General features: G+C 40.4%; 1 protein-coding gene and 1 pseudogene across 11 annotated transcripts in view; both read right to left on the bottom strand.

Annotated features, from left to right (window-relative positions):
- Nucleotides 1-23247, bottom strand: part of SGIP1 (SH3GL interacting endocytic adaptor 1) — a 193139-nt gene extending 169892 nt beyond the window's left edge. For all 11 annotated transcript variants that reach the window (XM_053920514.1, XM_045199489.2, XM_053920511.1 and 8 more), the window contains exon 1: nucleotides 22990-23247. In XM_053920514.1, the coding sequence (XP_053776489.1) occupies nucleotides 22990-22999 (10 nt within the window). In that variant the 5' untranslated portion in view covers nucleotides 23000-23247. The remainder of the gene's footprint in view (nucleotides 1-22989) is intronic.
- Nucleotides 396-558, bottom strand: LOC112309428 (small Cajal body-specific RNA 11; annotated as a pseudogene).
- Nucleotides 23248-26018: the final 2771 nt, after the last annotated feature.

The following is a 26018-nucleotide window of genomic DNA, read 5'->3' as shown; positions in this document are numbered from 1 at the left end:
AATCTGCTTAAGTCAGAAGATGAATATAAACCACCATCCTCTTGACAAGACATTCCAAAGTAACTGATTTTCAGAACATTCTTTTCACCTCCAGACAATTCGTTGCAGCAAGGTCACTGTGTATACATTTGTTTTACTTGAGATTCACCATCCAGAAGTAACATCTAATGAAAATTAGCCACTAACTGTTTTAGTTCATCCTTTTTTCTCAGAAAGGAGAGGAAATCATCTCCTGGAACCAGTTCATTAATGAGGTAGATAGACTGCATTTATGTGCAAACTCCTGTAAGTTTGACAATATTGAGATGATTGTATTGCTTAGGATTTTGGTTTCTTGTAAAAATTGTAATTTCAGTTCCTGGGAAAAATCATCTTTACGTGTTTTTTTTTTTTTAATTGTCCTCTCGTGCCTTTAAAAGCCCTTAGGACAGGACATGCCTTTAAGAGCCTATACTCAGGACAGCCCTCTTACACTGAGAGGGAGACTGCTGTGTGTCCTGTCAGACTCCCCTGTTACAAGTGAGCACAGGGGAGCAGAGAAAGCATAGGCCAGGACAAGCGCCTTTACATGTTTGAACAGCAATAGCAGTTTTATCCTTTAGTATATACGCCCTTAAGTATGTCATCAAATTTTCTCTGGCTCAGTAATTCTCCTATTGTCACACCTTCATGATTGAGAAACCATTTCTTATTCTAGTTATGGTCATACTGATACCATGATATTCTTGATCGGAACATTGACTTTTTTGCCATTTAAAAAATTGAGATAACATTTACAGGACATAAAACTCACAATTTAAAAGTGTTTTTTTTAGCATATTCACTATATTGTATAAACATCACCACTAATTTCACAACATTTCTGTCACCCCCAAAGAGACCCCACACCTGTTAGCAATCACTCCCAATTCTCCCCTTCCTCCAGCCCCTGGAAACAATTACTGTACTTCCTATCTCTAAAAATTTTCCTGTTTTGGACATTTTATAAACATAGAATCATGCAATATGTGACCTTTTGTGTCTGGCTTCTTTCACATAGAATAATGTTTTCAAGGTTTACCCATGGTAATGATAATAGCATGTATCAGAACTTTATATCTTTTTATAAAAGAATAATATTCCACTGTAGGAATGTGTACCATGGTTTGTTTATCCATTCATCAATTATGGACAGGAACAATGATTTTTAAGTATTAAAACTGTAAGTTCAACATTAGTGTATCCACAATTATCATTATGATGATCTCAAGATTATACATGGTGTGAACAGAATGCTCTATGGAAATATGTAAATTATTTTCAGCAGTTCATGCAATTGTGATTATTTTCTAGGGTTCTTCTAGTTCTGGCTTTATGAAATATGTGAATGTGAGTATTTTCATCTTATAAAGTTTAATGCATTAAGCATTAGTTTAAAAATGAATGAGAAAAATGTTAGGCAGATAAGAAGTTATGTGCCACACATAATGATCATGTTTTGGATTTATTTTAGTATGCAGTATTTGAAAAATGTCAATACATAAAGGAAAGAAAAATGAGTATAATGAAGTCAATATATTTTTAAGGCAATTTTTATAATTTAGCAGACATTGCATCTTAATATGTCACTATTAAAATCATGCCCTGTAAAAATAAAAAACACTTTCTGATCTGCACGCTCATTTGAACAGGGTCCAGTTGGCATCAGAAGTAGGGCATTTTGCACAAATCACCCTGTGACAGGTGGGGGAGGGGGAGTTCTGGAGCCTTGGTTTTAAAGGGTACCACTAACACATATCCAATGCCATGCTTTGCAAGGAAGCTGGGCACACAGTCTGCTTTCCTCCATCTCCATTGGCAGCCTGGAAGCAAGCCTGTCTATCCTTTTGTGAATCTGAACCTACATCAGATTGGGCCAACTCAATCAGTGAGGAAATACAAATGCCCACTTCATTTTTATTCAGCTGCTCGGAGGCTTGCAGTGCAGTTTCCTAAGACAGCATGCCAGAGAAGCTCCAGGAAGTAGGGCTTCCTTAAAGAAGGACATTCTGCCATTAGCCATGTGGCATTTCAGAGGGACAGCAAAGACCCTTTAAAGGAGGGGAAAAACAGCTCCAGCTAGGGTAAGGCTGTTATCTTTTAACACCAAAACACAAATTACAACTAGTTTATAAAGAACTAGGAGAGCATCTTACTAGGGATTGTAAATGAACAAGAACTAAATCTAAAGGGCTATCCATTCCTAATAAGAATATATTATGCTCCACTGACTGTAGAGTCTGACTTAGGATGTTTGGGGGTTTTTACCCATTCTTGGGGTTAGTCTGGCGATACAGTCAGTACTTTCCTGTTTTGCGCTAGTGTGGGAGATACCACGGTATAATGCTGACAGTTACACATCCTGCAGCCAGGATGTCTGGGTTTGGATCCTGGTTTAACCGTGTTATAACTCTTTAATCTTGGGCAAGCAACCTAACCTCTCTGAATCTTGGTTTTCCTATCAGCAAAATGGGGATGATACAGCAGCTACCTCACAATGTTGTTGTAATGGATCAGTGAGTACGGACAGAGCACTCAGAGCAGGGCCTGCCACAGGAAGCACTTCCTCCTCCTCCAGTCTGTAACTGAAATAGCCAGGGCTTGGATTTGGCTTATTTAAAACCTTTGATTTTGCTGACCTTATTCTTCCTTAACTGTATGAAAATAAAGCAACTCTCTGACATTATAAGGCCACAGAGCTGCTAAAATGGTGCCATCAGGGTTTAAAGAATCTTGATACAAATGTAGGATGAAGTAGTCAAGGATACCTTTGTGAGAATCATACATTAATTCAACAAATGTTTACCAAGTGCTCATTATGTGCCTGGCATTGTGCTTGTGCTTCAGGATATGTGCTTCTTGATGAACAAGAGGGACAGGGGTCTTTTTTTTTTTTTTGGTATGTGGACTGGACCTTGACAAACTTGGATGAGTTCTATGAAGAGAACTGCAATAAAACAGCCTGAGCAAAAGTTCAGTGATAAGATAAAGATGGTGGACAAAGGAGAACAGAAAGTTTTTTCGGGCTATTTCTGCTTATGGAAGCCTGAAGAACTTGATACCACAAACATTAGAGAAGGAATGGTTGAAGTTTTGGATAAGAGCAAGAAGTGAGCAAATATATATATATTTGCTGGGAGAGAATTTGGGTAGATCCTGGAATTATGGACAGCTTACAATTTATGTCAGGGTTCCAGGGCTGAAATAAGGTCCAGATTTACAGTGGTGGGTGACAGAAAGAGGAAGAGAATACAGAGAGGCATTATGAGGAGCGAACTAATAGTATTTCAGGATTGAACCTATGAGGTAAAAAAGAGAGAGAAGGTGATGCCATGTTCTCCTAACCAGTTGAGATGATTAAAGTATTAATGTGGCTCAAGGTATAGAATCTCTAAGATTACTCAGTTTAAAGATAATCAATTTATAGGTCGATTTTATCAATAAAGTGTGTCTTAACAAAACAGCACACTGAGAATTAGTAGCAAAGCTGGAATGAAATTTCCAATTTGGTGCCCCTTTATACTGCTACACCAAGGGAAAAGTCATGGTAGTGACCGTGCCATAAATACGGGCAGACTCGAATTTGAATTCTCTGCACGAGCTATGGAGCCTTGTTCTGTCTGAGCCTTGGAGCAAGTACCCAATTTTGGAGGAAGTGCCTAATAAAACTATGAAGAACAAGGCAAAAGATACTTAACTCAGTAGAGTTCAATGGTTGTTGGTTTCCCTCTCTTCTACACTTGACTGCAACCTTGCTTAGACTCTCAGGAACACCTTTTCTTCTGAAATTGTATAAAATTGTGGATCAAGGGAACATACATTCAACAACTACCAGAAGAGAATTCTTGAAGCTCTACTGGATTCCTAAGAGGATTTGCTCACTGATAATGGAACAAAGTGTGCTTGGTGGGTACAAAAACACAATAATGGAAGCTATACAATGTGAGTCAGATACACAGTCCCACACAGCTGCAGCATAAACCAAGCAGCAGTGAGCAAATGACACCTGTCTGTACATATTTGGATGCACACTCAGTGCTTCTAAACTCAGATGCCAACTCAGAGTGCCAGAACGTCTCTCTGCAAGGGAAGGAAAGGGAAGAGCTGGAAGGGAACTCCAGTCATCATACCAAACCCTGTCCTTTTACAGATGAGGAAACTGAGGCCAGAAGAGGGGAGGGAGTATGGGAAGGAGGGTGTATGCCAAAGTGAAGGGGAATAGGACTGTGATGTAAATAAGAGCATAGATGTTAGAATCAGGTAGACCTTAGTCAGATTCCTTACCCCTTTTGGCTTCACTGTTGACAACCTCATTTTTACAATAGAAAAAATAATACCATCTGTATGAGGAGGCTGTGAGCATCAGATGGAATGCTTCATGAATAGTACTGGGCACAGCTGGCTCTGAGGGTCATTTCGAATTCTTCTTTACACTAACCCCTCCCACCTGCACACAAGGTTATATATGCTTTGATGCATGACTTTTGTGAGCAAGTGGACAGAAAGCCACTTTCCCCTCAGCTTTCTGCCCAGTTCCCTAAGACCATTAGACCCAAGTCAACCCCGACCCAAAGGTGAAGCTCTTGCCAATGCCCTCTGCATTATAAATATGGGTGGCAGGGATTTGGTGAGACAGGAATTGCAAGAGTTACGAGAAAAACAAAGCTTGGCTAATGTTTGGTCTCTAAGGTCCCAGTGGCAGTCGGCCAACGTGCTTTGTTGTGGCCAAGGGGAACTTGAAAATGAAGGAATGGGAAACACCTTAAAGCGGGAGCTTGTTTTGCTTTCTTTTTGGAGGAAAGGTTTTTCTTGTAGTAGTTGAAGTCATTTCTGTCTCCACCAAATGATGGGGTTTTCTGATATAAATTACCCGCCATCATGCAAATACAAGAACAAAATTGATTAGGTGAGCAATTACTCTGTGCCAGGCACTAAGCTAAGCACTTTAGATGTGTTAGCTCATTTATTCTTCATAACAACTCTAGGACATAGGTATTAGTATAGTAAAATATTACTATATTTTAAAACTGAGAAAAAGATTTTAAAACACAAAAGAGACACAGAGAGGAGAAGTGAATTAGCTGAGATTACACAGCTAGTACGTGAAGGGGTCAGGATTTGACTCAAGCACCGAGCTCAAAAGGCTGCATACTCCTCTTAGTGATGCTGCTTTATAGCCACCTAAACTCGACATGGGGGCCACCAGAGAAGGGCGGGAAGGGTAGAGATCCCCAATGGGAATACAGGAAGCTGCAGCACAGTGCAAACCAGGTAAGCAAAAGTGAGAAGAAAGGAGGGAAGAGAGAAGAGGGAGCAGTGAAACAGGGAGAAACAGTACACAGTGCAGAAAAGGAGGAAGTGGAGGAACCACATCTAGCACAGCCTGGAAAGTGTGTTGCTAAATGAGTCTGCTGAAGTCAGTAAAGGCTTTTTAAAATGCATAGCTAGCAAAGCAAGCACACTCAAGAGCTCAGTTAGGGCAATGAGTGGGGATAAAGAGGCCCCATATGAAGTCTTTGTTCTTGACAATGGACAAGGGCCTCACCATCCCAGCTCCCTCAGACAAGCCCAGGATGGTGTCTGGCAGTCATTAAGCACAGTGACTCAGAAATCACAGACTTTGGAACTCATTGGTTCCCTCCTGCTCTGCCACTTCCTACCTGTGCATGAGACCTTGGGCCTTTTCCCTCATTTATCAAATGGAATTAAGAATAACCCTCATAGGATTAGGGTGAGAGATAGGTGACAGGCCATTTATATAGTTCCTCAGAGTCCAGAATACTGATAAATTATGCCTAGCAATAATAATGACAACAATTACTACCAACCTTGGGTGACTGTGGCCCACCTTTCTACGAATCAATCACATTCAGAGACCATAGAGTCTTGGACTTTTGCATATTTTGGGGGTCTGTGCCTCCAAGTTCATCTATACTGCTGTTTTCCCTGCTCTGACTAAAGAACTTGTGATGAGAACAAGAAACACAGCATGCAGCTAAAAATGCAATTACCTGAAGGCTGTGTTTTTATTTGCTGCAGAGTAAACAGCATAAATGCTCTATCTCAGGTTTATAAATAAAGTTGGAGAGGATCTGCAGATTTTTACACATTTCTAAAGTACACATTTTATTACAGTTATTGAGGACTGAGCATCTGGTAAAAATATTTAAATTGAAAGCAGTGTTAAGCCTTAACTATAATGAAGCTATTAATACAGAATTGGGAACTACAACCCTTGCCACCAGACAAAATAACTTCATTTCTCCTGTTAAACAAAAATCAACTGATTGAGTTGCCTCTGAAATGCTATAAAATAAAAACTCTATTAGACCTGAAACTAGGAGATGTGTCCAATAGATTGTTAAGCAAAATGACAGAATAGATGTCTCATTCTAGCATTGAAGACATTGAAAATTTCTCTGAAACCTCCAAGATAGTTTATTAATGTTTGTTTTCACATATAGTACCCATAGAAACCTCTAAAGTAAAATGTAAGAAATTGGAACCAATCTAATTAAAAACAATCAAAACAAGGACATCCTGGAGAATAGTTCTGTTATCTCTATAATCATCTACTCATTCTTTATCAGCCAGAAAATTTTATATGAGGTATTATAGATGTTTTATGGTATTACAGGAACTGGACAGGAATCTTCTCAAATTTAGTTTTTATCTGGTGGAAAGAAATAGGTGGGTATGCTATAATAATATTACTTATTGTTAACTACCAAATGTTGTGGTACAAATAATATCACTGTGTTTGCCCGTATGTAGAATATATGAAACATAATTTCTCAGAGGTGAAAATTGAGAGACAATATTACTCACAGTTTACAATGTAAGTTTGGGATTCAGATCAGGTTCAAGTCCTAAATGTTTGGCCAAGTCATAAGCTCTCTGATCCTCATCTTAGGATCATTGATACATAGTTTTCTCATCTATGTATCAATACCTCATAGTATCAATCAATCAAGTCACAGTATCAATCAATCATCAATCAAGTCCTCATAGTATCAATCTCATAGACTTGTTGTATAGGTTAAATGAGATTAATGCTTATAGAAAATTTAAAAATAGTTTCAGACACAAAGCAGCAAATCAGGAAATGGTATTTATTTTTATATTAATAAATCTGAACTGTACTTCAACACTTCCTCCTCTTGGTGGGGAGGGGGAGCGATAGTTATAGCTGTTCCTACTGGTCAAGAGGAATTATGGAGCTTTTCAGAGAACATTATTCTTAGTCTTTCTGATTATGCAATATCCAGGGATCTAGGGTTGTTCTGTGGCAGCTATCTTTTAGTAAGTTAGAGGGCAGCAGTCTTTTGTACGGTCTAACAAGAGAGCAGGAAGGAAAGGAAGGAAGAACGAAATCAGGTATGAGCAACTCCAGAAGAGCAGACACAGAGGGCACTGGCCATCAAGAGCTATTCCTCTCACCAGTCAGTTGCATAGATATATGTATTGCCCATATACTTACAGAACCATAATTTAAAAACCGTATTTTCACAGGCTTTGATAGGGAGAAATGGCAATGTCTGAGGATTAGGTTTATGGTCTAGACTCTAGGTCAGTGATGAATAAGAGAGACTTTCTGGTAAGCAACGGCAAGAAATCTCTCTCAGGTTCGTAACTGAGCCAGCACGGATGCTTATAGTGCAGAGTAGGTGTAGCAATGGGCTCTTCAAATGGACTTAAACAGAGAGGGGGATACTCTCTTTTTCTTTCAGAAAATTTCCTAAAGACTCCTCCTTCCTTGTAGAAAAGCCTAGCAACACAGCAGTTGCCATGTTGAGATTCGGTTAACATTCATTTAGGAGATAGAGCAATAAGATCAGAAGCCTTGTAAAGAATCTGGGACAGTCAAGGCATAGGTGGAAGCTAAAATATGAGTGGCAAGCCCCAGGAACTGCTCAGATACCAGGTCAGAAACTAGGGAAGTTGGCAGCAGTCAGGGAGCACAGGTGCAGAGCACAGCCAGCAGACATTAGTGAAGCACCATGTAACATGTTCTGGAAAGCTCACAGACGCAAGGATATGTATCAGCATGGGGTGTGTGTAGTATTAACAATGACAACAGCAATGATAACAACAACAGCACCAGCTATGATCAATTGGTGCAAAGGTCACAGGAAACAAAAGCACAGTGCCCTGTAATACTTGCAACAATTTTGACTCACCCCCACCTTATCAGGTTAGGTCTCATGCTTTTAAAAAAGCTCTTTGAGAATCTCATTCAGTGCTTCTTTCACAAAATTTTGCTCACTTAGAGTCACTTAGTTATCTGTATTTAATGTCTTTGTCACTATACTGTAAGCTCCCATGCCCGTGTTCATGATTTCACTTACCACAGACACCTAGTACCTAGTACAGTGTTTGCAACCTCAGTACGTACTTGCTGACAATTTGGTGAATTTGCGGTAGATTAAAAAGCTAACAAACAAACAAACAAAAACCCCTGAAGCTCAGGCCTGCCCAAAAGCGACAGCCAATAAGAGGCAGCATTTGAATCCAGGTTTGTTTTGACTTTCAAGCCTGTGCACTTACCTGCTATGTAAGCATAATGATAATTAGAAAAAGCCAGAATTCTTAGTATAATGAAGACTGGAATAGGAACAAGTCCCACATACAGGGAGCCCTACATATTTTCCTCTGGGTTCCAGATTCACTTAGAATACAGACAGTTCAGCACCTGCAGGGAGCTACAGTTAGAGGGCTCTTGTTAAAGGAGACAGTAGGGATCTCTGTGTTTGAAATTCAGAGAGGACCAGAGAGTTTAATGGAAACATTTGGGGAGAAAAATGAACACAGAGAGGTCGACCTCTGTAAACAGCAAGATCTCTTAAGTGCTGCTACCTTTCTGACCTGGGCTAGAGGGAAAGCACCTCAGTGATGAGAACCAACCTAATACATGGATTCAGCATCAAAATGACTATCGGAGAGCTGAAGTGCTTCAAAGCCACTTAAAAACAGGTACCTAAAAAACTCATAATAGACTTGGATCTCTAATATCTTCATTTTTTTTCACCTTGAAAGAAATCTAATACCACAACCATTTGGGTTAGAAAAAGTTTATTCAGTAGTTGAATTAAAGCTTCACTTTGAGCCCTCAGCCCTCAGCAGTGATGGTGCCCAGTGGCTTTGGGAAGGGCACCACGATTCTTTCTAACCTCTCTTAGCTTTACTGAAAATAAATGAAAAATTTAAATATAATCACACACAGATTCAAGACAACTTTCTTTCTAAAGAAAAAAGAAAAAAACCCCAAAATGGTAACCTGGAGCTACTCAAATCCATGTCTATCCAACAACCAAAGTAATTGTTTGAAGACAGAAATGGAAGCATGACCTCCTTAAACCCCACCCAGTGGCATTCCTTTGCCTCCAAATAAATCCAGAGTCACCTCTGTTGCTCACAAACCCCTGCCTGGCCTGAATCTCGCCCTCCTTCTCTCCTGTGTCCTTCTGCCACCTCCACTGGTCTGTAGTCACACTGGCTTCCCTTTTGTTCTTCGAGCTTACCAAGTTCCAGGCCCTTTACCTCTGTATTTCTCATTCCTGAAACACTCTGTTCCCAGATCTTTACATGGCACAATGTGAAGAAGTCTCAGCTTAAACACCTTCCCTGATGAGCTAATGTACCTTCCACCACCACTCCCATTCTCTTCCATGACTTTTACTTTTTTTCCCCCCATAGATGTTACCACCAGCTGAAATATCAGGTTTATTAATTTGGTTTGTTAGTTTTGTCTCCTCTGAATATTAGAATGCAAGCTCTATGAAAGCAAGGACTCCCACGTGTTTTGCAAACTTGTACCCCACATGTAGAACCAGGGCTAGCTCATAGCATTCCACTGTCACTATAAATACCCTCTGCATCTTAGGCAAAACTTATCAAGAGAGCAACGAACTCTGTTCTTCAATGAGCCAACCTGAAGTGGGTTACCACAAAGACAGAAGATAGCAGAAAAATCAAGAGAAGAAATTAGATTAAATAATTTGATATGGCAATTAAATTGAGTGAGTTAGAGTTTGCTGAAATTATGTAAAAAAAACTATATTTGGTTTTATAATTAGGCCAAGATAGATTTCAGTTGAACACATTTTAAAATGTACTGATTTCACTCATATGTGGAACCTAATGAACAAACTTAACTAACAAGCAAAATTGAGACAAGACTCATAGATAGAGAATAGGATGACAGCTAAGAAGAGCAGGGAAGGTAGGGGTGGAGGGACCAAGAAAAAAGGAAAAAGGACTCATGGATATGGACAACAGTGTGGTGACTGTGGTGGAGGGTGGTATAAGGGGACTAAATGGTAATGGAAAAAATACAATAAAAAATAAAACTAAATAAAATAAAAGAAATTGTATTTACAATTATCCTACTATGCATTCATTATTGAAACAACATTGTTACCCAGTTTAACAACACTATATATAGCATTCCTCATCCAAGTAAATAAATTCATTAAATTAGGAAAGGTGGTTCTCTCCTGGTATCTAGAAATGAAGAAATACAGTTGTATGCATGAGAGGTGGAGGGTGTGGGGAGAGGGGTTAGTTAACTGTAGTGGGGATACACCCTGAAAGCCCGGTACTAGCGCACAGAATCTTAAAACTAGTTAGCACCTACAAAATTATCTAATCTAACCCTTCACTTGAAAACAGTTTCCAAGATACTAAATGTAATAATAGCCCTGATACTACACTTTATTTATATAAAGATTTTATAGCTTTCAAAATACTTTCTCATATATTTTGCACTTTGATATTTATGACCTAGTGAGAAAGGCAGGAGAGCTCATACCACTTACCATTCTACACACGGGAAAATAAAGAGCTGGCGAGTTGCCCAAGATACACACGATATGCATAAAAAATCCATTCCTACTCACCTGGCAAATTCTGGGCCTCATTATCATAGCTAATGAAGAATGGCACAAGGAGATGTCAGAAATTTTGATATGGTTATCAGATGTCATGATAACCATATGCTTGATGGCTTCTTTTTATGCTGCTTTGCTTGCTCCTCCCAATGTTAAATAGCTTGCTCAAAGTCACTCAGCTGTCTCGGACAGTGCCAGGGGCTGGAACCCAACACATAACTCTCGCCACCTCGCCATGCTATCTTATGACACGAGGATCAAGAATTTCTACCACACCCTTTAACTCATTAATATGAGTCATTGTAGCTCGGTATAAAAATCAATCTCCAGCCAGCGGTCTAAACGTCTAACAGGGGAATAGTAAAATACATTATTATGGAATGTAATATTATACAATCAATAAAAATAATGCTTTGGAAGACTGTCTCATGACAATGATAATGATAGCTAACATTTTTAAAAAATATGTGTTTTGGATGGCTTTATTTTTATGGATTTATTTATTAGTAATTATTTAATTAGTGAATTTATTTTATTTTTGAAACAATAGCTAATATTTCTTGACTGAGCATTTATTCTGTACTAAATATTGTTCTTTATGTATATTATATATTACATATATAGTATATGTTATAATAAAACAATAACTATATGCATAATAAGCTCATTTAACCCTCATAATAATTATAGATAAAGATGATCTCATACAGAAGATGAAACTGAGCCACAGAAGGGTTAAGTAACTTGCCTAAATTCACACATTTGGCAAGGGTAGAGAGGTGAGGATTTAAATTTGGGAAGTTTGTCTCCTGATCCCACGTTTGTAACAAATACACATGCTGTCTGGGATAATGGTTACAATATAGTATAAAGTGAAAAAGGCACATGTGTCTACATGCACACACATAGATATGTATTCATATGTGTATATTATGTGATGATAAAATTGGGTTCTTTAACAAAAACATGTATTTTGACCATAAATCCATTAAGAGCTAGCATTCGTTGAGTGTCAGGTAAGAAAGTGGTAAGTGCATCTACCTATTACCTTATCTCATTTCCCCACAATCTTATGTAGTAGGTAATTATTCCACCCACTTTACTGACGGTATTGCTCAGCCTTAAAGGGGTTCAGATCACCTGTCCCATGTTTTACACTCAAAAAGTTGTGGCAGTGGTTGCTATTTCACAATAATGAGATTATTGGTGATTTATATTTCTTCTTTGTATCCTCCTATTTTCCACATTTTCTACAGTGAAATCTGGTTTCACTCAAGATGAGAGATAAACAAAGGAGTCAGGCAGAGTGTATATGATACTGGATCAACTGCATGCACCTAGAACCAGAGTGTGGCTTTCAGCTGGAGAGATCCTGCCCAGCAGAGGGGCACTTTCAGGGTGGGGGGCACAATCCTGGCACTACCTGGCAGCCAGGAACTATGCAAAAGCCTTCAATGTGCCCAGAAGAGTTAAACCTAATGAGGTTTACTATGGACCAAATATGTTTCTAAATGTTTTGCATACATTAACCATTTAATTCTCATGATAACCATATGCTTGATGGCTTGAATACCGCCCTCCCATCCCCGCCAAAAGTCTGTGATCCCTTGACAGGGTTTATTCAATCACTGAATATTTATTATTGAGCACTTACACAGGCCACACAGTGAGGATACAAAAATAAGTAAGACATGGTCTCTACTCTGGCAGAGGCTTTGGTCCTTGAAGGAGGAATAAATAAATTCAGGATAAACAGAAAATAGCTATGATCTTTTGAGAACTTAACACTTAGTCCCAAGACTATAGCATCAACCTCTACCTAAACTTTCGGGCTGCCAGCTTGCCAGGCCACTCTATGGATTTTGGACTTGCCATCTTGCTATGCCAGTCCCCCACAAGTCTTCACTCTCTCTCACTCTTGCTCTCTCTCTGTTGTGTGTCTCTGGAGAACTCTGAGTGCTACAAGTATACTTTCTGATTAATCCTTCCAACCACACATGGTTACACATGAAAAGTGACTGATTATCACTACCACTTTCAAGAAGAGGACAGGTTTACTAGCTTCCCAAGGTCACAGGGTAGGGGTTTAACCTAGGTGAGTTTGATTCCAAAGCCAGTGTTCCTAAACCCTCTACTTCATGCCCTTTGGAGAATGAGAATTGAGAGCTAATGAGCACTTCATTTTCAACCTGGGTAATGTGGGAAGGCTTTCGTGGCAAGGGACACTTTTGTTTGACCTTGAATGATTAGAACAGACTGTTACCACACAGAGAAGGGAATGGATAGCATATGCAAGGGAAAGAGAAGGGCAAAGAGCTCCTGTCTGGCCTGGGTATGGAAGTGTTGCACCGCACACTGAGGCATTCAGCCTTTATCTGAAAAGGACTGGGAACAGTCAAAGGCAGACAACAAAAGTGATCTCTTTGATGGCTGTGACAAGGACAGGTTGGAAGACAGAAGCAGCAAGGTCTGACCAGGTATGGTAACAGAGGATGAAAGGGAGAGAACAGAGTCAAGAAAACCTACTGATGTGAGGCAGAAAGGAACGAGGAAACAGGAATGAATCCGAATACCAACTCTGGCTTGGCTGGCTGGTAGACACAGTTTTTTGAATTGGGGCACAAGGAAGCTAAGAGATACTTGATGGTTAAAGTCCATAGGTCAGGAGTAGGGTCCTACCTTCTATAGGGCTTACTGACCATTTCTTTCCATTGCTATCATAACCAGTACTGTGAGCAAGCTTTCACATGTCATTTTGCAGTGATTCATTAAGGGCATTTGTAAGAGCTGGAGGCACAGGTATACCACCTGTATTCCAGTTTTATTCACTGTGTTTCAAATCTAGGAAACTGCCCGTGGTAGAAAAAGCAAAGTAATATTATCTCATGTGCCAACTCCAATCAATTGGCAGAGGTGGCTGGGAATGTGAAATTGAGACAGACGCAGAGGCCAGTGAGAAAGACAGCTGTGATTGATTAGTGATGCATTCCATGGTCAAGAAAGGGGTAGTATAGCACCTGGATCCTAAGAATAGAGAATGATAGAACATGCTAGTAATTAACAGCAGTGTGGTGAAAAGAAGAGGGACATCTGTAAGGCCTACCTGCAGCAGACATGCAGCAGTAATGTACTTGGAAAGCAAGACAGCAAGCAATAGCGTCTAGCCACTGAATGCTAAGAACCCCACACGGAACAACCAAGCTGAGAAAGAGTCATCTGAGAAAATAACTGGCATTTGCACCACACTTCAGCAGATGCTTTAATGTTGATTACCTCATCCCATCTTCACAATGACTCTATGAGAAAGGGAGCCAGCATTATTCCTACCTTGCAAATGGGCAATCTGAGGCCAAAGCAGTTCTAGAAGTTCAAGGTCACACGGCCAGCCAGGAGGTATGGCCCCTTCAAATCCTGGTCCTTCCCTCCACACAGCACTGACTCACTGACAGCAGACCCATGAGCCATAGAAACATGAGAGAGCTATAAATGAATACATTGTGTATATACTCAGTAGCACAACGACCCTGGGGACACATTCATTTGTGCATCTTTGGGCAGTCACCCAACCAGCCTCAGCACCTTTGAACACAAAAGACACCGCAGTTTCCAAGTCTTTGTCTATTCACGTTTTGGGAATCACTACTAAAATAAACTTGACTTGTTCTCTTACAGAGAGAACAAAAATCCTTGGGTATGTTATTTCACTCGGCTTTGGTTTCCTCAAGTGCAAAATGAGGTTGGGCTAGACTGGTTCATCTTCAATGGTAGCCCACACCATCGTGTTTGCATGATAACGGCCAAAGCTTTCACAGAATGTCAGTGAACACCAAGCTGTCCCTCTCAGGGAGAAAGGGCTTTTGTTCATAGTGGGAGCCAGGCTTTCTGATAAAAATGTTTCGTAAAACGTAAGCTGTGAAAGTTTAGAGTGCATTGGCCTAGTGATATCACATGTCCCTTTTCATGGTAAAATTCTAGGAAACCAGTGATTGCTACCAGAAGGAACCCACTGGGATAAAACGCCTCTATGTTAGACTTCTTCAGGCTAATGGCTGAAGGATCATACCCTGATAATAAAATTAACCTGCTTAGTTCTAAAGAAGGCTTTTGAACTATCAGGACAAATTTAGATGACTTCTTGTTTGCTTGTCAGCCAGACACCCAGTCCAATATGAGCAAGACTTCCTAGTTCCACCATTGTGCAAATAAAGAGCACTTGACTAAGAGTCAAGTTCGTTTAATAAATGCTGCCTCTATCACTTGCTAAGGTGGTCACCTTGAACAAGTCACTTAACATCATTGTGTCCTAGTTGCCTCCTATTTGAAGTAAGGATGGTAATAGCTATTCTTTCAGCCACACAGAGATGATGTGAGAATAAAATATGTACATGAGTATGTAACAACTTACAATAGACTCAAAGTTTCTGAGGATGGAGAACACAGCTGCTCTTTTTTGCTGTCATATTCACAGTGCCTAAAACAGCATCCAAGACTAAGGAAAAAGCTCTCGATGTACCTGTTGAATGAATGAAGCATTTTGGAAAATTTAAAGTGTATGCAATGTCACACAATATTTTCCACATTATACTGTTTGATAAAGATATGCAACATGAGTCACTCTGGATGGCTCTTTCGAAAATCCTAAAATACTATCCTGATGGAAGTTGTATATGAACCAAAAATAAAAATAATGATCTTTGGTATGTAGTCAAAATATTTGTGAGTTGATGTGTAATTCTGATTCTGAAGTCATCCTTACCATGGGGCTGTATCTCTTGTGTGAAAATGCTCAAGCCTAGAGTTGTAGCTGAACTCTTAGCTCTGACTTTGGCCTTGGAACCAGAAGCTAAGGAAGGAGTGTGATATTAATTCATTTACTTAAATGTGTGGGAAGAACAAGTCCAGGAGGCACTATCATAAGACAGAACTAGTATCAGGATGCCAGGCTTCTGAATGCCCACCCATTGCTGGACACATGGATCACACAGGCTCATGCTGACTGATTTCTGCAAAGGAAACTGGCTTTCCTTCCACTGAAAGGGAACACTCCCCTGTCCCTAGTTCCAGATGTACTGGTCTCCTTGCTGTTCTGCCCACATCTGAGCCTTTGCACTTGCTCTTTTCCCTGCTTCTTCAGACTCTTTCTCCAGCTAACCACATGGCTCTTCACTCCCTCTCCTCCCTCAAGTCTTTGCTCAAATGTCTTTTCAGCAAGGTCTTCCATCACCACCCTATTTAAAGTTGCATCCCCGTCTACTCCACTGCTTCCACTCGGTTTTTCTCCAATATCTTTACCCCCATATAATGTATTTTGCACATTATTTTACCATCTGTTTCCTGCACCCAAGAAGAAGCTCCATATAGGCAGGAATTTTTATGTTTTGTTCATTAAAGAACCTCTAATACCTACAACCATGCCTAACACCTAGTGTGCATTCAGTAGATCATTTTTGATGAATACCTAAACAGTTCTATGCCAGAAGGTGTAGAAAAGGGTTGCATAAATGTGCTTTTGTTTCCCAAGACAGCAAAGATGCAAAACTAACTTGTGGCATCCATGCCAAAGACCAGTAGAGGAAGATTAAACCAGGAAGGTGGTAACACATTTGAATTGTTTTTGTGTCAGGGACAAGTTGTTTTGTGGTGGGAGGAAGGGGAGTTAATCATTCAGATTTAAACCTTGGAGGGAGTAGATGCAAGGAATCCAAATTATTCAGTGAATACCAGAGATTCTCAGAGCTAGAAGTTCTAGACACATGGCAGATCAATTCTCTCATTTTACCTGCAAGGAAAGAGAAGCCCAGGAAGGTAAAGTAAATTTCTCAAGACACAGTCAGGCAGTCACAACACTTAGAAAAAACCTAAGTTTGACTTCTGGACCCATGCTCCTTCTATGAAAAAAATCCAAACTGTACACGTTCTCCAATTCAGAATTATTTGGTGTCTAAACAATCTCACATGCCATCAAACTGCCACTGTATGCACAGCTATATCATGTGACATCACACTCATTTATTTATCTAAAAATACTCTCCCAAATCCCACGTCAAACATTTTAGCTCTATAAGCCCCCGTTTGCAGGATTTGGTCATGAACCAGAGAAAAGAAAAGAGACCCTAGAAAGGGAAATATGGGAAGGAAGAATGAGAAAAGTAGAGAAAAGAAAACAGAAGGGAGAAAGAGAATAACGTGCAGAATATTGACAACATTGTCTCTGGATTTTCTGGAAATTTTTGTGAATAGCTGTGCTATAACTTGTCTCTTTTCATTGTGAAATCTTTTCCTTGGACCTAATCACCAAAATAATTCAAGCTCAAGTACATCTTTTCAAATGGATTCTTTCTTTTCTTTTGCTTCTCAAAATGTAGTATCTGTCTCTCACAATTTAACATTCCATAATATATTATCTTTTCCTAATTATTTCAGGTTTAAAGTTCTTGTTTCTCAGTGGAAATATATATGAGCATATATTTTTATAGCTACCATACTGCCCAGAATTATTCCTTACAATATATAGTTTGAAGTCATTGGAGTCATTCTTATGTGACTGTATTCACTTATCCCATACAGAAATGTGCTAAGAGTCCACTGTGTGTCAAGAGCTAAGAACACAGAGGTGGCTGTGACAGACCAGACTTCTGCCTGCATGGAGCTTCCCTCTGAGCGAGAGGTTCAGCCCGTGCACCATTAAATAACCATGAATCACAAATTCACCTCTGAGGAGAGGACTCAGAGGCCCAGGGTGTGTGCTAGGAAGTGTGGGATGACAAGAATGACAGAGAAGGCCTCCTGAGGAGGTGGCAGTTTTGCTAGAACCACAGGAGAATCAGTTATTCTAAGGGTTGCCAAAGCATGGTCTAGGCAGAGCCAAAGCCCCAAGGCCAGAGATTATTTGTTCTAGTCACTCTGAGACAGGTAGCAAGGCTGTCAGTGTCAGTGAGGCATTCAATAAGCTTGAAGTGGCACAGAAAGCCCGTCTGTGCAGGCTCTTTTATGCTGTGGATTTTAAGAGAAATGAGAAGGTATAGAAATTTTGTATACCTCATACAAGGAAGTGACATGATATAGGCTATTTAAACAGAGGTACAAAATATCTTTCTAACATTCTATAGATGCAGTTAAATGACATACCTGTTCCAAGATCGATACTCACCCCTCTATAAGTCTAGACCCCCTCCCCCACTAGCTATCCAATGGCAAGCAACCCATCCTATGCCCATAGAAATATTGGTACTTGGCATATAAACCAGTTAGACCCAATACCTCTGCCCCAAACCCCACTTTCTCCTCAAAGGGATCCCACCCTTACCATGCTCCCCAATTTTCTTCTATCTGTGACCTTTTCCTCATTCAATTAATTTTTCCTCAGGTACTTTTTCAGACATGAACCCAAATCCATTATAATGCCTTAACCTCTCTTCTCCCTTCCAACTTCTTCACAGCCATCTCAGTACATTCTCTTTACCTTTCTTAATTCCACTTGTGAGATTACATAATGAAAATAATCATGACTTAACAGCAGTAGACATGATAAAATTGAATTGAGAAAAGTAAACCACCAGTATGGTAGTAAAGTTGAACATAATTGAAAAATCCAGTGCCATGAGTCTCTAAAACATCTGAAAATATACTAAAACTCCCGTTCAATTTTTTTCCCATCTCCTCAGTGTCCTCTAATTAAACCTTCTTTCCCTCAAATAGCAACATTTGAAATTGAAAACACATTTAATACCATTGTGCTCTTCTGGCTAATTACTATAGTTACTGTACTGTTCTTTACACATTTCATAGCAAACACTTAGTATTTCAATTAGATAATGGGTTTAATAGTCTTTGATGGATGAGTGTGAGAATCCAACCATCATATCATTATTCCTATGGGAAAACTTGTTTTGAGAGAGCAATTCACAAAGTTTCAGGAACATAAAAACTGAGTTGGCGACTTCCTGCAACTTGTTTATTTAAAACATGGATAGGGTATGTGCCAAATTCAACAGAAAGAATTATCCAGAGTCTCCTAGCATGGTTTATCTAAGTTAATTTTTTAAAAAAGACTGCATGTTCTTTTTAGAGATTTAGAGCTGACCACTAGAATTGCATGGAAACAGACATATAAGGAGGTTCTTTCTGACACAGAGCCTTGAAGAAGGAGAGAAATTACGTAAATGATTGAACGTATATTAGAATCTCGTAGGCATGCTTAAGATTTTCCAAAATAACTTCACTACTTCTAGGAAGGGAATCAGTAGGAAGTTAGAAGCATTTCTTTCAAAACTTCTTAACTAACTATAAAGTGAACAGTTCCATCTTCAAAATGCACTGTTCTGGTTGTGATCACATCAAAGAATTTTCCAAATAAATAAAACTCCATTTCTAGAGAGGAAGAAAAGAGGCTTTACCGTTATAAGGTTCATTGAACAACAGGCCAGTCAATCTAGAATTGTTCAAAAAATTTTAAATAATGATTTTGTAGATGCAAGGCCTTAACAAGGAATTAAAAGGCATGATTCTGAGTATTCATATTTAAAGGAGGGAGAGGCAGAATACGCCACCAAAGAAACTAAGTCCTGGTTTTCAACTAGGTTAACATGACCACCTGATGCAAAGTAAAAAGAAAAGATTCCTATTTAAAATGTTATGATAGGTCAAAAATACGAACATTGTTGTTTATTGAACTTGGGTTCAAATTCCATTCCACCATATTTCTGCCTCAAAGTATTATTTTTTTATTTTTTCAAAGTACAGCAAACATATTGCATACAGAATACACATATGTGCAGGTTATTGTGAACAGTAAATACAACAAAATTTTAAATCACTCTGCACATTATAATTAAACCCAGTAACCCCTTAAAATGCTTGTTAATTTAAAATATGTTATATAAGATGAAATTATTGGCACCGCAAAACTTTCCTTTCCGGTATAATACCTATGAGCCTGAACACAGAACTGAGAACACAGGCACTTTCGGTGTAGTTCTGCGCAGACTAGGCAGGACTTCCCAGACCGCCTTACGGACACACAGGTGTCCACAGAAATCCTGACTTCGTTTCACTTGCTAAATGCCATTCTCAAATCTTAATAATAACATGAAAAACAAAAGAATCCTTAATCTGTTTCCCTAGTCACATGGCCTGGGTTGTACGCTTAGACAATACATACATCATTTAGCAAATAATTTCCTTTGTTCACCCTCTTTCCCTTCCCATTTACACTAGGTATGGTCCCATATCATGTGGCATCCTTTCGGAAAGGCACAACTCAATACCAGCCATTGCTAAAAAATAGAGAATGCAGGAATCAACAAATCAATTACCTTAAAAATACATTTTTAATAAAACTATTTGGATCCACAAACTACTGGTAACCTGCTTGAGGTCCCTGAAGAATTATTTTACTGCCTTCTATGACATTAGGGGCACTGAGGAGGTAGCAATATTTTTCATCTATGACAAGAATTGCCAATAGGCATAGAATAAATGGAATCTATCCCCTGTTCCATCAAGACAAAAACACAAAACTAGATTATGAGCCATTCAGATGAATATTTGTTTACTCTTGTTTTACACAAAGTACAGAAGTAGCTTTCAACAGTTGCCACGTCCATGCTTTTCCTGAGCAGCAGACTCAGTCACTGTATTGAATATACAAATATACACACACAAATGCAAACGCAGGTTCTTTCCCTTTCTAGAATATACATGTGTGGATGACTCTGTGTGTGTGTGTAAGGGGGGGGAGAGGGAGAGGGAGGGAGAGAGAGAAAGAGAGAGAGATGAGATGAGATGAGATGAGATAACAGGTGCTCGTTAAGAAGAGACCATTTTTACTCTCCAGATGTCCAGTAAGACATTCTCAGAGCCCACTAGGGATGAGGTAGGTGGAAATAATAACTGTTATCCCTTATCTTCAGAGTAAGAGCAATTCAGAAGTGAAATTCTGGGATGCACTATCAGAAACATGTAGGTATATACTGCCCCAAAAACTGGCAACTAAGTTAGAACGTCATTGATAGGCAGATTGATTTCTAGGTAGGTTCCTACCTGCCTTTCTAAGATACCTGAACCATTAGGATAATAATTCATGAAAGCATTTAAGTAGGAACTACGTGTAGATAAAATTATTAGTTTCATTTACATTTTTAAGTACATGGTAACACCTGTCCTGGTTCTTTTGCAGGAATCTGACAAAGGGTAACTGTATCCATGGTGTCACCTATAATTCATAACAGTGCTAAGATAACGTCCTTCATTAGATAAATTTGGCAAATCCAGAGCAATAGTTTTAATCCAGCCCCAACACAAGTCTTTGTTACAGTTCTCATTTCAGTTTAGGCAGCTCAGATAAGCTCATTGCAGGGCTTTGAACTGACATTCTGGGAGGGCACAATAGACGATATCACCAGAAGAATCATTAGTGAGCACCAATAAATGTTACTTCCTTCAGAGAAGACACTTTAACTCCACAGTCTGCAAGGCAAGAAATAAAATGAAAGATGTTCCACTCCCTTGTTTAAGATTAAATCGAGTCAGAATGTGTGCACATTTATTTTTAGCAAATGCTATATAAAATTTAGCTAGAGAAATATAGTACCTCTATAGACAAGACTTTTTTTTTCTGAAAAGGGCAATCTACTTGAGCTTTTAATTGAAAAGTACATCAGTAATACTCTTTCTGTTTGTCTTGCCTTGTTATCAAAGATTAAATCCATTTTTAATTAATGAAAATAAATTTAATTTTAGAGCGTTTGTAATCTCAGTTTTATTTAGGCCTGTATTTAAAGAACTGCTTGAGAGCCCTTTGCAAACAAAACCAGGCTCCATATCAAAATGATGCCCAATCTCTTTTTTAAGTCTATTTTCTGAAATCTGTGGGCCAGAACTGTAAAAGTCTTCACTCAATCATGTTAACAATGTTTGACATGATGGTAGAGAGGTCAAAAAGAATTAATCTCTGCCGAATATGTACAGACTTCAGTGCTGTTGTTTTGAAACCGTCCTCCTCTTATTCCATTTTGGTAAATTTCTAAGGAATGTTTAAAATCTGCAGGACAGACTTTAGTTTAAGAGGTGGCTTCTCTGCCATTTTCATGGCTGATTTGACACCCATTATGCACCGGATTCTGCACTGTGAAATCCAGGCTGGGGACAAATTTCTGCCTGTCATCTTAGGAAAGGCCAGGAGTTTTGCACCATCCTACAGTGTGAAAACAGAAAATCAAAGCCAGGGTCAGGCTGCCTGTTTCTTTTTTAATCAGCCTGCTGTTTTTCTGAGGCAATCTCGGCTGTCACTATCTTGGGCTTGAAAGGGTAATTTAGTAGAATAAAATACAGTTTAAACAACATCTGCCCTGGAAAAGTTCCTCCTTACACTTAACATTGAATGCAAAGGGTAATCAGTAAGTAATCGTTTGATGCTTGGCTAAGAAACACTGCACAAGGAACAACAACAACAACAAAAACCTGATAAGAACATAATCAGGAGCCAAGAGGCCTGGATACGTTCCTCATATTGCTCATTCTGTTGCAATGACATCCCCATAAAACTATACCTTATGGACCAAATTTGCTGCATCTGTCACCCCAAGAATCAGATGTAAATTGCAGAGATAAACATACCTTAACAAGAATTTAAAATTTCTTAAACAGTTCAGGAAAAATTACAGCATGGACAACTCAGTCAATGACCTCTCCTGTCTAATGTCAATTTCAGAAAACAAGTTTCCATTGTAAATGTTTAATCAGTGTAGTCCCAGGAACCCAGAGCAGACAACCTTATCTTCTCTTCCAACTTATTTGCTCTGCAAGCTCTTTAGTAGCTCTATCTCAGCTCCCTGCAAGCACTTTGTTTTTCTCTCTCAAAAGAGCTGGGGGCTCTGTAGGTTCTGAGCTAAACAGCAGCCCTGTGGGTTGATTCCATGAGTCTGAGCCCTGGTCCACTGCAAGCAAACTGCAGCATTTCTGCTTGCAAATACTGGCAACCAGGTTTCCAGACCGGCCACAAGCACAGGCTGCACACATTCTTCAATGCTGTCCAGCCCAAACCTTGCCTGAAGCCTGTCAACCACAGCAGAAAGCATCCTACCTTCCATCATGGTGGCAGAATTGCATTCCTTAATTTCCAAGGAGTCTGAGAAAATACAGGAGGATACGATTCCAGGTCCCAGCTAAATCCTCACAACAATGCTGCTGCTGCCGCCGGGTGATCTGCTCCGTCCGTTGCTGCTGAAGCCAAAGGAGACAAGTGTTAACCCCAAGGATAGGCCATGGATGCAGCTGCTGCTGCTTCACCTACAGGCTCCCAGGAAGATGCTGCGAGAGAAAGGGAGAAGAGCTGCGAGCCGGCGAGCTGCACCGCCTGCGCTGCCTCAGCCAATCCCTTCAGCTCTGGGCCGCGTCACATGGTAGCCAGCCCGCATCTCCTGACACAATACCCCCCGAGAGCGCACTGAACCTATTTCCCGTCCCCATTCCCCGCCACCCCCAGCCCCTGCCGCTGGTCGCCAAATGCACAGCCCCTTCCCCACCTGGTGACGCACTTCCCCCGCCCCTCCTCTTGGTCTTCTGAAACCTATTGCAGCTGCTGGTACCCGATATTAATTACCGGGCGCTGCCACCTTAACAGGGATGAAAGATGCACCTAAGTGGCTTGCTGCGGAGGGGTTTTGTTTTTCTTTAAACTTAATTCGGTGCAGTTTGAAATTTTAGCCGCACACTTTTAAGCTCTTATTCCCATCTCCTTTTGCCCTGAAGGAATGTCAGTGCTCGCGGCCTCCCCACACATCTGTGAGAGTCCCCTGCTCCCTCTGGGCCTCCCTCCCTTTCATTCAAGAGAGAAAAATCAACTCGGCTGACGTCACAGCACAAACAATTATCCCCAAAAGGATGATGCAGAAGAAATTTCACCCCAGCTGCCTTCAAGAACGCCAGGGGATTAACCGCGCATGACGTGCCGAGGGCTGGGAAGTATCATTAAAACAAAGAAACAAAAGAACCCACCCGAGTGGGGCTCCGGATGCAAACTGGCAACGCTTGAGATAATTTCTGGGGCGGGAGGCAAGAAAGAGGGCAGCAGGCAGGGAGGGGAGGCTTAGCCCGATAGAAAACAGCTGTGCACGCCGCCTCTAACCGTGGCAACCTGGGCGGGCGGGCGGTCACAGACGGCCCCCGTGGGGCGTCTCTCGGTTGGGTGTTCGAGACCCCTGGCCCGCGCGCACGCCCCAGGTGGAGTGTGGCTGCTGCCGCCAGTTGTGCTTATAGGAAAGCAACTTTCGTCTAAATGACACGTTTTTCACTCCGGGCCACAGACATCTGTAAATGCCTTCAAGCACATTGGTTCACCAGTGGAAATCCGGAGGGAGGCAATTGTGCTGGGTTCTGGCTGAAGGGTGGGTGAAGCCCCAGGATTCTCAGCTTCCAGGGATGGGATCTCGATGCCGTACTGCTGCTGCCTAAGTGGGAAGCGTGTGGCTCCTGGACTGCTTGGGTTGAGAACCTGTCACCTGGCTGGTCCCCAGTGACCCCGGGAGTCCTTTCAGAGGGCCCCAGGCTTTAGGTCCCTAGATCTTCCGTTCCCTTCAAGCAGGCTCTGGCCGCTAAGGAAGAAGAGGGCAGGTGGCATAAGTGAGGGGAAGGAAGAGAAGGAAGGAAGATGGGAAGGAAGGGAGGTGGGAAGGGAGGGAAAGGACTCTAGAGCCCTAGGGGGACAACAACAACAACACAGTGGGTGTTTTCTCCCTCCACAGTGTAGCAAGAGGACTAGGAGAAAAGCCATTACATCACAGAGCAATTGTGAGCACCAAATGAAATAATTGAGTAGTAGGATGCATTACATGATCAAGATTGAGCCTCTAATACTAGTAATCATTTGTGCTATAGATTTAACCCTGAACTTTTAATATTGCTCAGTCCTTGACATAGTCTGGTTCTTTTCACTAGGGCAAATATGAGGTACTGGAGACTAGATCTACTAAAGAAGCTGACCTGAGTGCATATTAACAGTTAATAAAGAAAAACTCTGCTCCTTAGCAATGTAAAAGTTTTAAAAAAACTCATTGTTCTCCCTAAGGACACATATATCAATGGCCTCTAAATGTTAAAACGAAACTCTCCAGGGAGATACAAATTCTTGTGCCTTTTTCCTTATATCTATGAGGCAGTTGATTTTTTTCCTCTTTTTTTCCTAAAAGAGGAAAAAAATTCAGAGGAAAACTTGTCTTGAGTATAGCTTACGCTGCTCTGAAAACAGCAAGGGTATTATTGGAAAAAAAGACTGGTGTGTGTGTGTTTCACCCAAATTGTTGTAAATTGTTAAGAACATGGATGGATAATGGTGCCAAACAGAGTGGGATCAAATTCTGTTTCTGCCACTTCATGAACTATGTCATTCTGTACTATCTATGTAACTCTCTGTGCCTCCGAGTTTCCTTATCTGAGGAAACTGATAGATGATAATACCATCTTCGTAAGGCTATACACAGTATTAATAACAAACCTTTACTGATGGCTTACTATGTCCTAAGCAGAATCCTAAACACTTTGCCAGTAAATTACTTAGCACTGTGTCTGGAGCATAATAAACCCTTCATATTAGCTTTGTAATGTTAGTATTATGACCACTAAAGGGCTTCTAGAGGCACCAAAGAAATTTGCAGCCAAGTGAGATTTATACAACATGCACAGAGAACAACTTGGTGAAAGACCAGGTGAAGTAACCAGGGATGTAACATGTTGGAGAGTTCTGAGATGCTGCTCAGTGGGAGAATGCTTAGAACCAAATGAGGTTAGTTAGGGAAGGTGCTCTAACAGAGATAGAAGTTTAGAGTTCAGAGAAAACTGAAATGGACTTGGAGTGGCAGTTCTAAAAAAGATCAGCAGTTCTAATAAGAAAAATGGCTTGTGTAAAATCTGAAAGTGAGTGCCAGCACTGAGATACTGGGCTAGGGGGCGTTGTCAGAGATGTAAGGGTGAGAGAGCCAGGGAAACGCTGGCTGCCTGCCTTCCCTCACCCCACGGAGTTTTCTACAGTGTGTTAGAGCAAACCTCTCAGATAGATGTGGTAGGGCACGCGTCAGTTTTGTTTTAGACATGCGGCAAGGCAGCTAGCTAGAGCCA

The sequence above is a fragment of the Desmodus rotundus genome, chromosome 3 (assembly GCF_022682495.2).
Source record: "Desmodus rotundus isolate HL8 chromosome 3, HLdesRot8A.1, whole genome shotgun sequence".
Taxonomy (NCBI): domain Eukaryota; kingdom Metazoa; phylum Chordata; class Mammalia; order Chiroptera; family Phyllostomidae; genus Desmodus; species Desmodus rotundus.
Note: the sequence above shows the minus strand (reverse complement) of the source record. Positions and strands in the feature narration are given on the sequence as shown.